At 35.6% G+C, this 18,003-nt stretch overlaps 1 protein-coding gene across 4 annotated transcripts in view; it reads left to right on the plus strand.

The window, feature by feature from the left end:
• Fife (regulating synaptic membrane exocytosis protein fife) overlaps positions 1-18,003 on the plus strand; it is a 119,805-nt gene that overhangs the window by 31,763 nt on the left and 70,039 nt on the right. For 3 of the 4 annotated variants that reach the window (XM_066292478.1, XM_066292479.1, XM_066292481.1), the window contains one exon: positions 6,502-6,635. The exons of the other annotated variant lie outside the window; for it this stretch is intronic. Coding sequence is in view for 1 of the 3 variants with exons in the window: in XM_066292479.1 (XP_066148576.1) it covers positions 6,600-6,635 (36 nt within the window). In the remaining 2 variants the exon portion in view is untranslated. The remainder of the gene's footprint in view (positions 1-6,501; positions 6,636-18,003) is intronic. 4 annotated transcript variants of the gene reach the window in all.

The raw sequence follows: 18,003 nt of genomic DNA on the forward strand, positions 1-18,003 counted from the left end.
AGATGTTTGGTTCGATGTCGGAGCAGGGGTGAATATATACCACGAATATGTGGATTTTTTCGGTCGAGAAAGGAAGTGTGAAGTGAATGCATTCGTTTAGGTTGTTATTGAGTACTGGAGGGTTTGCCTTGCCCATCCTAAGTGTTGGCTTGCATAATGCTATCGCCCCTCCCCTAGCGTTGGACCTTTGGTATCCGTGTTTAGTAATGTGTGTCCAGTCACGATAGTTTATTGTTTGGTCTGTCTTGGTTTTAGTTTCAACTAGTAGGCAACCGTCCATGTCACTTTGTTCGATGTAATTGTATAGTGTGTGTTTTTTTTGGGTTAGTCCGTTGATGTTGGAGTATATTAGTTTATGAGTCATTGTTGTATGTTCGTTGTTGTCTGTCTGATGTGGCTGATGGGATCAGTTGGAGAAGGTGAGTTGGGATTATTTAGGTCGAACATAAGTATATACATTTGATTTCCGAAAAAAACTACGGTCGTATCGATCTTAAAGTCCTCTATGAATCGATGTCTTAATTTTTTGAGTAGTTCTTCGCGGTTTACCTCACTATTTTTATTGATGCTGCTTTTGTACTTATTAATTATGAAGTCGTGCGTTGTTATTGGGACGTGGATTCGGCTATCCGCAGTTTTTGTTAATGGGAGTTGGGCTGTGGTTTTGTTAGCGCTTTTGATTCTTACATTCGGGATGTCTTGTATCGGCGCCGTGGGTCTGCGGGGGCACTTAGTGCTCCACGCAGCATGTTCCTCGGATCCGCATGCTGTACATTTTGGTGGCAGTGGAAACTTACATTGATGTGAGTTGTGGGGTCCCAGACATTTGTTACATTTCACCCCATTCGGGCATTTCTCGGTGGTGTGGTCATACTTGGAGCATTTCCCACATGGCGCAGGGATGGGGTTAGGAGGCTTGCTTTCAGTAATTCGATAAGATCTATTGAAGCAGAAGATACGTCGTTCAGCCATAAGTTTCTCGTATGTTCCCTGGTCACCCGTGATCAGACGAAGCATGAGCGTCGGCACCCCTCTCGCTCGTGATATTATCCGTTTGCAATATCTAACTTGCAGTCCCATTCTTTTTAATTGATTGTGGAACATTTCATCCGTAATTTCAGCTTCTACGCCCGTCACCACCGCCGAATATGTTGGAGTAATTATTTTGGGCAGAGATGAGTTTGTTGTGGTTTGTTTGTTGTCTTCTAGCCTATAAAAGGCTGTGATTAACTCTTGGCTCAGAAGTGTCCTAAGAGTAGCTGTGGTAGTATCGCTGTTGTTGGTTTTAAGCAGGTATTGATTTTCTTGTTTGATTATTACGTCTTTGTTATTTGGGTTGTGTTGTTCCCATATTGTTGCCAGCTTAATGCGTGATGTATTTGAGGGGGTGGTTATGGCGAATGTGTGTTGGTATCTTATAAACCCAGGTTTCTGGGTAGCTGTTGTTGGTTGGAAGGTTGTTGGTTGTTGGGTTGATGTTGAAGGTCTGTTGGGTATTGTTGTATGTGTAGGATCGACTTCAGTGTGAACTTTCTTTGATCGGTTGTCAGTTTGACTGTCCTGCCTTTTGGGTCTACCTCTTTTTTTTCTGCTGTGTGGTGTTACAAACCCGTCCATGTCAGGCTGGGAGGGGCCTTCTGATTCAGAGGTCCCCTCTGTCTTCATGCCCCCAACTATCACTTTGGCCGATGAATTTTTGTGTATATTTTTATGTTTTTTCCTGTTTTGCGCTCTACACTGATAAGAATGTTTATTTTATTCGCACCAGACACGTCTTGACTGTATCAAGGCTCGCTCGGTTCTCCTAATACTACCATTTACCCAAAAATTTAAAATTTGGATGAAACATTTGAGGATAAAATGTGGAAATTCATTTATGAATCACACCTCTATCATAAGAACTAAACATATTTCAGCCGCTTGAGCTGAAGAATGTGCATTAAGTTTTCATAGACGCCGAAAAGAGAAATTGCGGCAAAATAAAATGAATGCACTGTAGACTCTTTCATAAGCCTCTAATAAACCGCCAAAAAGGTCGAACCATCCCTTCGGGACGTGCTTTTCGTTATCAAGCTAATCGATTTTTGTGGACATAAAAATACTTTTTGTCCAGGGTCGTTTAAGAACGTGGCAATATCACTGCAACAAATGCTTTCGAGCATGATGAAATAAGTATTCTGAATATTTGAATTATCTCAAGCAACTGCAAATCTGTCTCCTGCCAAAACACATCTAATAAAATTTCCATATGCATAGCCATATGCATATGGAAATTCCAGTCGGTGTGTTCCGGTCGAACTCTATTCCAGAATATTTAGTAGACCTTAAATGTGAAGTTTCAATAATCTTTGAATTTGAAGTTCTTGCGTGGACCATGCACCGATGCTGCAAATAAGAAGTCCTGCTCAAAATAAATTATGTGCAAATCAGTGGAGATCTAGGAGAAACCAGGAGACGAGAATGGACGGAAGAATAAACAGGACTTGATTTTCTTGTAGCTTGTTCATGGGACTTGGCGTTAAAACGAAAACAGTGGCGGTACAACAGAAATGGAGAAAAGGGCGAATGCTTAGCTTTGGACAAAGTATAGTATTGGACTGGCATGTAATGAGCACCATGCTCTCGGGAGGATTGCGACATGAGCGAAATCCTCCATCGGGGATGACAGGCTTCGTTATAAACTCATCTAATAATATCCTATTAAACTTACAAGATTACTTCGTTGACAAGCGCCCATTAAATGAGATGAAAATTCTGGTCTCAGATGGAGGTTCTTTAAAGAGTACTTTTACAAAATGCTAAACAGTGCAAGAGCAATTTTTCCCGAACAAAATTAGCACTTAAACTAACGAGAATCAAGTGATCAGCGACTCCGGCATTCGCAACAATGATGAATCAAAATCCAGTTGGTCATTCTAATTAAAGTACTGGAAAGTGGCAAAAACCTGTATTCATCTTTTATACAGGGTGTCTCTAAAAGGTCTGTACAAAATTCTACCACAGATTTCTGAGGTCAAAACATGACGATTTAACCCAATTTACCTTAGTCCAAAAGTGGACGGTTTTCGAAATACAGGACGTCAAAGTGAAAACAAAAAAAAGCAAAAAAATTCATTTCTTAGTTGGTAATGCTGCTATCTACAGAAAAAGTCGTATCGGGCGGTTTTTGGGGATAAGAAATCAGAATCCGTTTACATTTTCGATGCACAATGTAGAGGGCGTTGTCAGCGCTCGATGAACCCTCTTTAAAAAGGCATAACTTTTTCATCACCCGGTATAAAATTTATTTATGACTAAACTTGTGTTTTCCTACATTTTTTAAGGAAAAAAGGTCTCTCGTTAAAAATCTCTACGAGGCTTCCTTCTTGGGATATTTGAAGCTTAAACTTCGCTGCATGTCTTGAACAATAATTTTAATGTACTACATATCTATTCTTACAGTTGGCAGTGCATTATCAACATGAATTTAAGATGAATGTGTGGGCAGGAATAATTGACAATTTTATTATTGGTCCTGTCATTTTGCCGCCCCGATTAAGTGGTGAAAATTATTTGGAACATATTCAAAATACAATGCCAGAATTATTGGAAGATCTTCCTTTACAACTTCAGCAAGATATGTGGTTTATGCACGACGGTGCTCCGCCACATTTTACTATAAATATGCGCAACTATTTAAATCAACAGTACCCACGAAGATGGATAGGTAGAGGAAATGATGCTTCGGTACCATGGCTACCTCACTCACCGGATTTAACTCCAATGGATTATTTTTTTATGGGGGACTCTAAAGTCCATGGTATACCTCACGGCCATAAATAGTGAAGAGGAACTATGGGGACGAATTCAAAATGCAGTAAACATTTTAAAGAACGACGAAGAATTGATGAATAGAGTACATTTTAATTTCTTGCGTCGGATTAATCTTTGTATGCAAGTCAATGGTGGTCATTTCGAACATCTTCTAAAAGTATAATTTTTTCATGTTTATGTTTGGTATCTATATTTTCAAGTAATTTGTAACCTATTTTTAAGTTTTGATTTTTTTCGATCCAATTGTAAGAATAAATATGTAGTACATTAAAATTATTGTTCAAGACATGCAGCGAAGTTTAAGCTTCAAATATCCCAAGAAGGAAGCCTCGTAGAGATTTTTAACGAGAGACCTTTTTTCCTTAAAAAATGTAGGAAAACACAAGTTTAGTCATAAATAAATTTTATACCGGGTGATGAAAAAGTTATGCCCTTTTAAAGAGGGTTCATCGAGCGCTGACAACGCCCTCTACATTGTGCATCGAAAATGTAAACGGATTCTGATTTCTTATCCCCAAAAACCGCCCGATACGACTTTTTCTGTAGATAGCAGCATTACCAACTAAGAAATGAATTTTTTTGCTTTTTTTTGTTTTCACTTTGACGTCCTGTATTTCGAAAACCGTCCACTTTTGGACTAAGGTAAATTGAGTTAAATCGTCATGTTTTGACCTCAGAAATCTGTGGTAGAATTTTGCACAGACCTTTTAGAGACACCCTGTATAATCTTGTATTTGTTGTCTCAGTGTATTTTCTTAGTTTTAACCACCTTGGAACATTATGTCTGCAGACATCTTTCGGTTCACAAACTCTTAATGATAGTTTTGAGTACGGGACATCTAGACGTCTGATATCTTGCATATGTCCCTGCCAACCTATAGGAGATGGGTGAAAATTATTATTGATTCCTTGCATCCTTGGTAGGCAATTCAATTTTGCTATAACTAATAAATATTCTGCAACTCTCATGAAATTTTATCGATATTTCTTTCAAGGGAAGCGTGGAATGAACACCCTTATAACTTAATCTATAAAAAAAAACTTTATACCACGTGAAGATAGTAAACATGATACATCATCAGCCGATATTACCAACGTGGCAAACAAGAAATTTTATGATCATATGAACTGCGCAACAAATAACATTGCATTGCACCAAACCAAACATAAATTGCCTTGTGTGTTCTTGAGATTGAAACCCCTTTATATTCAACATTAGATACGTTTCACGAATTCCAAATACCAGTCTTATTGAAAATTGCTTAAGCCCTTCGTTCCTATTCATTCAGGTGAACTACGAATCGAAAGTATTTGACAATGCCCTGATACAGGGTGTCCATTTAGCAGCCTCTCGGACTCCTATGAGTTTATTTGTGATTTCAAAAAAAAATTAATTATAGGAACGGATGTGAGGCTAATCAAGTTTGAAATTAGTGACAATCCTACAGGGTGTTCCAAAAAGGCAGGATGTCAAAAAATATTATTTTTTTTTAATTGGATCACCTGCATTTTTTTCACGTGATAGAATCCTCTCTGGTTCCTAGATTTTTTTTACACCCCAGAGATGCAGTGACTCGAAATTATGGAATTTTAAAAGAAATTTTGGACATTTGCTATGCCGTATAAAAAATTAATTTCGCAGGTAGCTCAGGTGAGATTTTGATAATTTTAGGATGGATTTTCACGTAAGATTGCCTTAACCGGCACGAACACTCAATTAATGAAAATAAAAATTTTAATTATCACTTTTTCAACTTCAATTTTCAAGATATTTTAAATAAGATGGTATGCTTTTTATGACCTAAAACGAAATGAAATTCAATTTTCTTTATTTCACTATAAAATACTGTCATATTTATCCTAAATATTAATGGAATTATTAATTATTTCGGGTAAATTTGCATTTATGACCAAGTGTTAATCATATGATGCCAAGGTTTCGATGTTTTTTTTTGTTTTAAGTTTTGACAGCTCATGGGAATCTGAGAGGTTGTTAAATGGACACCCTGTATATGTTTCGTGTGTTTAGTAACCAGAATTTCCTGTTAATTAACAAAACGAAATATAATCAAATTTTATCGTACGAATAAACTCAAACTGGAGTAGTCACGCAAGGTGCTCGCCTTCTCTGGAGTTCTTTCCATTCTTTTGTTAATGCACAAAATTTTTCTTATTTATTCATCCTCGCTGTGTATTGATTGCACAGAAGGATAAGGGATTACAGCAAAATTTCCCTATTTATAACGGAGTTTATAGGTTTATCGGGCTTATTATTTGACAAATTGATTGCGCTCCATTAGCAAGGATTTTCCCCATTATATACCTCTATTGTTAGCAGAGAACTTTGCGATTTTTTTTATCGCTCCTGGATAAAAAACGGTTTCCATAAGCTTGTTTTTGTCGCACTACAATTAATTACCTGCCGTAAGACCGTCTACCCCAGTAGCCAGAAATAAATCCTCCCCCGAGAAAGTCAATCCTCTATGATACTTTCCAGGCTCCAACAGCTTTGAGGTGAAAAAAACGTAACGGAATTTCGGCTTTTATACTCGGTTATTTTTATACCCAATGAAAATGCCTTTTCTTACTGCCCACGTTGTGTCTAAGATTTGCTTCCAGTTGGATGATTTATGGATTTTTCTTAAGAAATTTTTGGAATACATGAAGCAAGTCTTGTCCTAATTTCAGGCAAGGTCCGACACCCACGACCTACACCCAAAGACAGCCAGACATGAACATTGACTTCCGAATACATCTCTAAACGGGCCCAAAGACAATAGTCCATCATGTTGCCTACGAATGTTATGTCTTTTATGAAGAAGGTAAGTCTAGGGCTTAAGAGAGATTTATCTAAATAGCCCCCACGGGCTTACACGTATTATTCACCACCACGGATTTATTTCCAAAAGACGGTCCAGGACATTGCGACAGATTACAGCAAAGCCCAATTTACAGACGCTGGGAAGAGTCAATCTCTGAAGCCGGTATTTCTTGTTGCGTATATTATGAAACACGTAGAACACTTAATTCCTTTATCTTAAGCAATATCTTAAACAAAACTCATGAGTTTGTCTCAGACCGGAAAGGAGTGAGACGCAGTGGAAGAGATAGAAAGTTTTTTTTTTATTTTGGATATTTAGGCTAGTATACCAGGTATACCGGTATGAAGTGAGCGTCAGGATATAAATGTCTCGATACAGGGTATTTGTTGTAAAGAAACCTTTTTTTTTGTTTGCTTGGTTGGTATGCAAACTCACAAACATATTTAGTACAAATCAAGTCCTTGAACAAATAACAATAAATTATTTCATTGTGCCAAAAATGTCGAATTTTGTACCACAAAGTGGTGATTGGCGGAAATCATTAATTTTTTGCTTTCATTTGAACAAAAGTGCTGCAGAGTCGCATCGAATGCTTGTCGAGGCATGTGGTGATTATGCTTTATCAGAAGCAACATACAAAAGATGTTTTCAACGATTCAGAAATAACAATTTTGATGTGCAAAATGAAGAACGTGGCAGACCACCAAAAAAGTTTGAAGACGCCGAACTGCAATCAATATTGGACGAAGATGACACATTAAGTCAAAAGCAAATGGCAGAAATGTTAAATGTTGCACAACAAACAATTTCTGATCGTTTCAAAGCTATGGGAAAGGTCCAAAAGTGTGGAAAATTGGTGCCGCATGAATTGAATGAAAGACAGATGGAGAATCGAAAAAACATCTGAGAAATTTTGCTTCAAAGGCTCGAAGGAAAATCAGTTTTGCATCGAATTTGTTACTGGAGATGAAAAATGGATTTATTTTCAAAATCCTAAACGGAAAAAATCATGGGTTGATTCGGGACAACCATCAACATCGACTGTAAAACCTAATCGATTCGGCAAGAAGGCAATGCTGTGTGTTTGGTGGGATCAGAAAGGTGTGGTGCACCACGAGCTTTTAAAACCTGGTGAAACCATTAATACTGTTCGCTACCGACAACAATTGATTAATTTAAACAATGCGTTGATCGAAAAACGATCAGAATGGGCCAGAAGACACGGGAAGGTAATTTTGCTCCGTGACAACTCACCTGCACACAAAGCAACACCGGTTCAGGATACCATCAAAACACTTGGCTGGGAATTGCTACCCCATCCGCCGTATTCACCAGACTTGGCTCCGTCGGACTACCATTTGTTTTCATCGATGGGACACGCATTCGCTGAGCAGCACTTCGATTCCTACGAAGAAGTAGAATATTGGGTGTTTAATTGGTTTGATGCCAAAAAGGTACATTTCTATTGGCGTGGTATCCATAAATTGCCAGAAAGTGGTCAAAATGTGTAGAAAGCAATGGTCAATATTTTGAAAACATTTTTTTTTCTTTCCTTCTTAAAATTGGTGTTTTATTTTCACAAAATAGCGCTTATTTCATACCGGTAGACCTGGTAGAATAGAATGGAAAGGATGCCCTCTGGTAAAACATATAAACTTTTCCCGTCTGTGCAAAGGTATGTTAAAGCTGACATTTCAGTGAACGGTGTTGTAGATACTCTGTGTTGGAACGGTATACGCTATTAAATACGCTGACCACGTATTTTTAAGAATCGACCACACAAACAAAGCAAACAATGTTGATCCTAAGGGCACAGGTTGTATGTTATCGATAGGGTTATTTAAACCTTTGCAAATCGCTTGGTACCTCAAAAAGTAATGTTTTGTACGCAAATTCGTTGAGTATACGGGGGTGTCATATTACCGGTTCAACAGTTTTTTTCGGAAACTTCCTCGGGCTAACTCGATCTCCATGTGCACCTGGGAATTTTCTGTATTCGCAAATTTTAGACATATTGAATCTGGTTAACCTGTGTTAACCAAACGTTACGAGGGCTTTACGAGCTATGCCCGAGTAAGTTGCAGAAAATGTTGTTATTATACAGGGTTTGTAAAAAAACATTTCTAGACGTTTTTGACTTTCATAAACTCGATATTTAAAAAAATGCTGAAAGATGTATAATATTATGTTAAAAGAGGCATTCAGTGCATTATTTTCATGTTCAAATTTTTCACCCCTATCCAGCTACACACAGTAACTTTCTATTTTCAGATGGAAAGGTATTCGTTGTAGTATATTACATGAAAGGTAATTTCATAAGGGAGAGAACGGTATACTCAGATCTAAAATTGGATGTATGGTTTCCTTAAAAAAGAAAGTTATAATATATAAAATAAAGTAACTTAATATTACCTCAAACAAAATTGGAATTCGTACCATGGATGCTCAAATTGGGCTCCAGTAACAATTTGGCCAGGATTTGGTCGTTCCTTCAAATCTTCTATGCAGTTATCCAGGGTTGCTTCTGTTATTAATTATAATTCTTTTTGAATTCAAAAGCGTAAATCAGATAAATTTTGAGGGCTATTTTTGTAAACGGTTCTATATACAGTAGTGGCCAAAAGTAGATGAACACGTATTATTAACTGCATTTTTAATAATTCATACCACAAGTCTCTATAAATTTTAATATAATTTTTCCGCCAAATAACTAATAGAGTGCCTTTTCTAAAGAAATAAATAAATTATGGATTTTTTATCATATATTGTTAATATACATAGAAATACAAAAATAGCTCTGGCCAAAAGTAGATGAACAAAATAAACATAATTTCAAATATTATAAACTCTTATTAACTAAACCAATGAGACAGTATTATTAGTCAGTATTTTGTGTAATATCATTTATTTTTTATTACTTCGTTGCATTTCTTGGGCATTGACGATATGAGATGTTCAATAACAGATGGATCCATGCTCGCCCATGCTTCTCGTAATGCTATGAATAATTGGTCCTTATTCGAGTAGGTTTTTGTCCTAATTTTGTTGTTTAGGATCTCCCATAAATTTTCTATCGGATTAAGATCCGGTGACTGCGAGGGCCATGTCATAACAGGTACTATTTCATCTTCTAAAAACTTCTTAACTATCTTTGACGCATGTTTGGAGTCGTTATCATGCTGAAAAATAAACGTGACCGGCAAAACTTCCTCGATATAGGGTAACATGTGAGTTTTTAATATGTCCCTGTAGATAAATTGGTCCATTATTCCCTCGATCCTATAAAGTGGACCGATACCGTACCCAGAAAAACATCCCCAAACTAACACTGATCCTCCTCCATGCTTTACGGTTGGTCTGGTATGTTTGGGCAATAAACGAGTGTTAGGAGGACGTCTTACATACACATTGCCATCAGATGGAAAGATATTAAATTTCGATTAATCACCAAAACAAACCCTTTTCCATTGCGCTACAGTCCAATGTTGATGCTCCTTTTGCAAACTGTAATCGGGCCTTAAGGTTCTTCTTTGACAGCAGAGGTTTTTTGGCCGTTCTTCTGGCAAACAAATTAGCCTCTGCTAGTCTACGTCTTATTGTCCTAGAACTGACAGAAGGAAAACCAATTTCTTCTATTTTGGTCTTTATTTGATTAGATGAAAGAAAGGGATCATGCATAGACATCTTCTTAATGGCCCTATTTAGTCTTTGGTCAGTTTTTCTAGGACGTCCCGACTTATTCTTAATTGTGGTATCTCCCCTTTGATTGCACCTCTTAATTATCATGCAGACAGTGGATCTTTTTAGCTGAAATTGCCTTGCAATTTGTGCTTGACTCACTCCAGCATTATTCGCAGCTACCACTCTTATTTTTAAGTCTTCAGACACATAAACACCTCGTGGCATTTTAATGAATTATTCTGGTGGCTTACTACTATCGTCCACCAAGATACGAACGTTTAAAACCGAATCGATAAATATCAAAAATATTTCAAAGTTTTTGTTCATCTACTTTTGGCCAGAGCTATTTTTTATTTCTATGTAGATTAACAATGTTTGATAAGAAACTCATTATTTGTTTGTTTCTTTTTTGGTAAAGCATTCTATTAGTTATTTGGCGGAATAGCAATATTAGATTCTATAGAGACTTAATGGTATAAATTATTAGAAATGCTATGTTTTATAGGTGTTCATCTACTTTTGGCCACTGCTGTAGCTACAGATGGTTTTGCCATTTTGTTACATAGCATACGTGAGCAAACCGCAAAATATGAGAAAAAAACATGAAAATTTACCGCATCGCATATCAAAAGTGATTCGTTTTTGCTCATGAATCCATTAGTGTTTTTTTAATTATTTCGCACAAGACTCGCGCCCCCTGAAATGTCTCCGTGATAACATGTTAGATTCCCTACAATTGATATTTATATTGAATGACTATTTCAGTTCACTTCCAAGTCACATCGAGCAGCAATAAATTCCAAACCTCGTCTCCAATTATCATCATCCTCCTGATTACTAATCGAAAACGGGATCAGCAATTTCTCGACTACACTTAAACTACATTCATTCACGCTAATGCCCGTGGCCTCAAGAGTTTAAATAATTTAGCACTAAGTGTCGGATTAATGTATTTCCCAACTTTTCCATCTACTTGAAAACGTTCCTTGTTATTATTTAGCCGAGACCGCATTGTAAATCGATTTTCCAGGGTCTGATGGCCGACAATTTCGCCTTTATTAAGAAGCAAAGTCGAGTTGTAAAATTTTAAGACCAACTTTACATTTGAAGTTGGATCGGTGCGGTAATGAGTAATCGCATTTCAAGTTGGAACTTTTTAGAAGGCGGGAATCTTTACTGCACCCCGCCGTAAATTAACGAGTTGCTGTTTTGTGTTTTGAGTGGCATTGAGGAAGTTTGCAGTTCGAAAGGGGGGGGGGGGGGGGGGTAAAGTGATTAAGTGGGTTTTCCTAAAACTTCTTCGTTAAGGAACTCTGTTAGGCACTGCCTGATATCGTTTAAAGGCAAATAAGGAAAGAAAAATTCCACATAAAATGAAAACTTGTTATTTTGTAAAACATTTTCTCGGTCTTAAGTGTGCTATAGTGTATCGTAAAAGATAACAGCATTGAGTTACCTTAAGTGCTCTACAAATCGAATTTATGCGCCTTCTTTTGCAGGAAACCGTGTTAAAACTCCGCCAAATAAATACACACACAATACCGTGTGCTTTTCTCGGGATAAACAAAAATCCATATTAATTTAAACCCAAGATTTCTGAGTGTATAAAAGAGATCTTCAAATCTGAATTTCCATTATTGCTTCCAGCGTTTTTATTTGCACCAACCCCAACACACTTTCTGTAGTATTATAAATTTCCATATTTTAATTATACTTTATACTCTTTTTCGGTTTATAAGACCGTTGAGTAGATGCTAGTAAGGTGAAATGAGAAAAATATGTAAATGTAAGTGTACGCAGGGTTGAATTTAAATAGATAATTTCGGTGAGTGAACGGACGTCGAACGGTTTAGGACAAATGGCTTCTGTACACTTTGAAAAATGGTTTAGTCGTGGCGATTAATGGAGAAAACCTGTTTTATGCTGAAAAGGTATTTGCGGCAGACAAAGCTTGACGAAAACACCTGCACTATAACCTTTGATATTTCATGGTACAACCAAGACCAAGACCCAATTTTCCATCGCGTTAATCATAAAATAGAGACCTCAATTTCACGATCCGAGTGATGAATAAGGAATGGCCTTCGTGTGAAAACCAGGTCAAGGAATGTTTACCATAACAAGGAATAAATTTCCAGAGGGTGATTATTATTATTGGAAAAGCGCCCTTTGCCCCGTCTACGCGAGAGCGGTGAAATATTGAAGGGTTCTGTGAGAAGCTGGATGCGAGACGAATTAATTACAAACACTGTAAGTTCCCTATTATGCACATGTCTCAGGAAAAAGCAGTAAATATTACATAAAATTAAATAAAAAATTATAAAAAAACAGTAAAATTTGCTTAAGTTAAATACACTCCATACATGGTATGACACATGATCATGTAGTTATTTCAGCGTGTGAGAGTACTCTGCAAAATAATAAATACTGAACCACCTATAGTCAAAAACGCACCATTTTCAATATACATATGTCTAGAAAGTTTCACATTTTCTGTCATGTTTTGCGTTTTTCTCCCGTATGCCTTCTACCGTAAAATGTCTAAATTGATGATAGCCATGTACTGGGTATTGTGATTTTTTGGGCTATGTACTATTTCATGCTTTATATATATTCCTTGGAACATCCCGTATGAATTACGACACCAAATTTAAGTGCCTTCTCCAATCATTTAGCTCTTTGGTGTCTTGCAATGTTTTCGTGTCGTGGTTTGCTAAAATATTTATCGATACGAATTGAGAATGTAAAGAAAGTAAGGAAAAAAATATCCGGCTTATTTATCAACTATCTGAAGCAATTTGCAACGGTTAATCAAATTTCTTAAAAAAAAATTTAAAATCTAAACGAAAAACAAATTATAAAAAGTCTTAAAAACGTTTTTTAAAAAATGCGAAACTCACTCTGTGTTATCAAGCCGATTACTGCGGTCTGCATTGTTAACATAATTCTTCATGGCATTTCCAGAAGAAGAGCGTTTAAAATTTTGGGACCGCTCCCACCTTAAAAATTCCATGAAAATTTCTAAACATTTACAATGGTGTTGATGGCGGTGATCAAGAGATGTGAATCCTACATTGGTCTTGAACACTTCCATTGCGACTTTGGATGCTTAAAAATTAAAAAATTAAGTTCTAAGAATTTTCACTTCCAGACGTTTCCAAGATCGAGAAAATCAAAAATAAATTTAGTCCAAAACTCGGGAACTGGAAGAAACAGATCATTCTACTTAGGGCAAAGTGATAGCTGGAGCGTGGGTGATGCACATTAATGTAAAAGGTGTATAGAAAAATTCTCGCTCAAGAGCGTCCCGGAAGGATCCACAAACATGACTTGCACGTCCCAACTTCATTCCCCATTTACAGCTGAAATGTGCGAAAGTCAAAGTCGAATTTAAAGATCCAAGACACGACATGCATCCAGCGTACCAAAAATTGTTTCAACGCTCTCCCTACCAGGAATCTTAAATTTTCTTAAGAAAATTGAATCTTTTCTGTTTCAACGCCCAAAAATTACTTGTTTCAAAGTTTTAAATCATACTTGCCTGAGGATACCTCCTCAAGTACGAATATTTAAAGCAGAAAACTGGAATCCGATACGAGTATAAAAAACTGTAGTAATTTGTGCACATTAGGCAAGATAAACGTGTGAAGAAAACAAGACAAAAATTGTAAAATATTTATACTCTCTTTCCGAGCAGACACCTGAAGGAGAGAATTCCCCAGTAGACGCCTTCAGGAAAGAATAGTCAAGGGCCACTTAACTTTAAGGCAGCACTGTGGAAAATTTTCCTATCACGAGACACGTGAACGAAAACACTCAGAGTGGAATGAACTTGACATTTTCCTAGTTCCTTATTGCTGGCAGGTGTAGTATCGTTTGGATTCTATTCATATATTATTTAAATTTATGTACACAAAAGCGAACAACAGAGTATGCGTTAAATAACGTGTGCTTCGCCCATGGGCCATCCATAATAAAACACTACAAAAACAAATAAAAAGTTCTATCTAACGTAATATATAGGGCGTTTTCTATACATGTATGATTTAAATACCTGACCCCCCCCCCCTGTTCCAAGGTTACTCGAATTAAACCCGATAGATTTCTTCGTTTGCTGATACATAAAATCTTAAGTGTATCGTGCACCTACAAGAACTGATGATGAACTTAAAAATCGGATTGTGCACGAATGCGAAACAATTAGGAATAGATCGGACATTTTTGCAAAATTTCGCAAATCGTTACTCAGGTGGAGCCGAGCTTGTATTGATGCACTTGGTACGCGTTTTCAACATTTAGTTCAGGCGCGTTCATTTTTTTTCGAAAATTGTTAGATTTGAAGTAAAAAAACAAGAGTTAGGAAATTTTTAAAAGTGAACAGGGCTTCCATTGAATATTTTTTTATAATTAAAAAAGTAAAAAGTGTAATTTTTTGGGCGAAAAATATCTTTGTGATCACTTATTTAATTGTTTTTAGACAAAATAGAAATCTAATGGAATATGGAAGAGAATCGTCCCTGAGTGACAATATATCCTAACAAGTTTAGCCTTCATGATACATTTCCATTTTGATAAAAAAAAAACGAATTTTTCTTTTTACACTTGCGTGAATATTGCGAGGTGGGAGGTGGATTTCAACCATACATGTGTAGGAAAAAAGTTTTGTTTTTTGCCTTAAAACCATCCCCTGGAATAAGTAAATGTACTTAGGAAACACCCTGTATATACAGGGTTATTCACGCTGTACGGCGAGGAATATTGTGGCTAAAATACGAGGCTTTCAAAAGGTTTCACTTTTGGGCTATATGGGGATCTATTATGGCTACTTTATAAAATTATTTTCATATTATACAGGGTGTCCCAAAAGCCCTAAAAGTATCAAAGTTGTGTTTTTTTTTTAATGGAACCCTCTGTATATTGCTGCATTTTTGGATTCTCCGATCAAAATAACAGTTTTAATAAGGTTTACTATGCCTTAAATTGAAGGTTTTTTAAATAATTTTAATTTTATCAAAATTTGACCTAATTTTCATGTTTTAAACACTTAAGAAGTATTTAAGTTATGCAAGTGTAATTTACAGTGTAGTGTAACAATAGATCATATTTAATATCCCAGTCATGATAAACTTGCCATTTTATACAGGATGTGCAAAAATTAAAACTAATCAAATAAGAACTTTAAATGACTATAACTTGATTAATTTAACTACAATGCTAAATTTTTTAACTTACCAGGATATGTAATTTTTAATAACCTATTGAACGGTATTAGGGTGTTCATAACTAAGTTTTCGCGTTTTTACAGAATACGCTAAATAATTGTTCTTTACACCATTTGGTGTTATTTAGTTCAAAGTTCTAAATCACATATCAATTATAACATAAAACAGAAAAAAAAAATTATAATGGATGTTCGAAATGTCCATTTCTAGGCACTTACAAATTCTTTTTCTAAAACTACTACTAACTCTGGAAAGCATTTGCGGAGTAACACTTTCAAACGCGTCTCTTATACGTGTTTTCATATCTTGTGAATTTGTCGGAAGCGTATTGTAGACAATTCCTTTTATATATTCCCACAAAAAGAAATCTAGTGGAGTTAAGTCCGGGGATCTGGGGGGCCAATTTTGATATCCATTTCTTCCAATCCACCTTTTTTTAAAGTTGGCATTTAAAAATTGCTGAACCTCGTGATGATAATGAGGCGGAGCTCCATCCAATTTAAGCCACATGGTGGTTCTAATAGTTAAAGGGACTTTTTCTAATAATACTGGAAATTGGTGTAAAGGGAAGTTTAGAAACATCACACCATTTAAAGATCCTTAAAAAAAACGGTCCAATTACATATGGGCCCAGTATTCCACCCCACACATTAACGAACCATCTATTCTGATTTCTCATGACTCTATATTCATGAGGATTCGAGTCAGAATAGTAATGAAAGTTGTGTCTATTTACAAGACAATTGTTATGGAAAGTACATTCATCACTAAATAGAACTTCATCGAAAAAGTTTTCATTTTCTGCTACATTATCTAACACCCACATGCAAAATTCTGTTCGGTTGTCAAAATCATATCCATAAAGTTCTTGGCAAAGCTGGATTTTATAAGGATAAAAACTATGTTTTTTAAGAATTCTTGAAACACTTGCTTGACCAACGTTCGTAACTTTGGATATCAAATTTTGAGTAATATTGGGATTTTCGATAATTGAACCAACTACCGTAAAAACATTTTCGTCATCTTCAGCGACAGACTTCCTTGTAATGGGTTTCTTTTAATTGACACTTCCTGTCTCTTGAAACTGGTGCAATAATCTTTCAAAAACGGCTGGCTTAGGATGTTTTCCTTCGGGAAACCTTTGAGCATAAACTCGAGAAGCCAATAAATAATTCTTAAGACATTCTCCAAGAATAAAAATCATGTCAATACGCTCTTCTTTTGGGTAAATCTTCATTTTAACTATATAACGCCACAACAATATTTCAAATAACAAACGATCTAAGCGTCCAAAATGACGAAAAATAATACCATTCTAGCAAAAACGAAAAACAAACTAAGCAGACTAAACTGACAGATTAAATAAATTATCTGACATTTTAAAATGGAATTTTTAACTAAATAACACCAAAATGGCGTAAAGAACAATTATTTAGCGTATTCCGTAAAAATGCGAAGACTTAGTTATGAACACCCTAATACCGTTCAATAGGTTATTAAAAATTACATATCCTGGTAAGTTAAAAAATTTAACATTGTAGTTAAATTAATCAAGTTATAGTCATTTAAAGTTCTTATTTGATTAGTTTTAATTTTTGCACATCCTGTATAAAATGGCAAGTTTATCATGACTGGGATATTAAATATGATCTATTGTTACACTACACTGTAAATTACACTTGCATAACTTAAATACTTTTTGAGTGTTTAAAACATGAAAATTAGGTCAAATTTTGATAAAATTCAAATTATTTAAAAAACCTTAAGTTTTAGGTATAGTAAACCTTATTAAAACAGTTATTTTGATCGGATGATCCAAAAATGCTACAATATACAGAGGGTTCCATTAAAAAAAACACAACTTTGATACTTTTAGGGCTTTTGGGGCACCCTGTATAATATGAAAATAATTTTATAAAGTAGCCATAATACATCCCCATATAGCCCAAAAGTGAAAGCTTTTGAAAGCCTCGTATTTTAGCCACAATATTCCGCGCCGTACAGCGTGAATAACCCTGTATAGTATTTTATGTTATACATAGAGGGTGTTTCAGACGATCTATAAACTTTAATATGTTATTTTGCATTTAATTCTAAGCAAAAAACTTCCTATAAACATATATTCAGAAAGACTTTCATTTAGGAGATATAGAACGATAAAAACAAATTTTGATAAATTTTTTTGCATGTATTTTGAAGAAAATTGGCAGGAAAAAACTCGTCATTAAAAGACATATTTTGGAATGGAAGTTAACAAAATTTGTAAGCAATGGCGTGCGTAACATCAATTGTTACAATTAAATAGATGAAAAATAGGACGCTACTGTTTCATCAAAACACCTTGTATACATCTTATACATATGTCTGCGCCTGGGAATGCCATTTTTGATAATACAGAATTTATCTAAATTATTCCTTAAACAATTAAATAACCGTTTACGAAAATTAATAGTGCGGTGGGAACA

Source organism: Euwallacea fornicatus, chromosome 17 (assembly GCF_040115645.1).
Source record: "Euwallacea fornicatus isolate EFF26 chromosome 17, ASM4011564v1, whole genome shotgun sequence".
NCBI classification, from domain to species: Eukaryota; Metazoa; Arthropoda; class Insecta; order Coleoptera; family Curculionidae; genus Euwallacea; species Euwallacea fornicatus.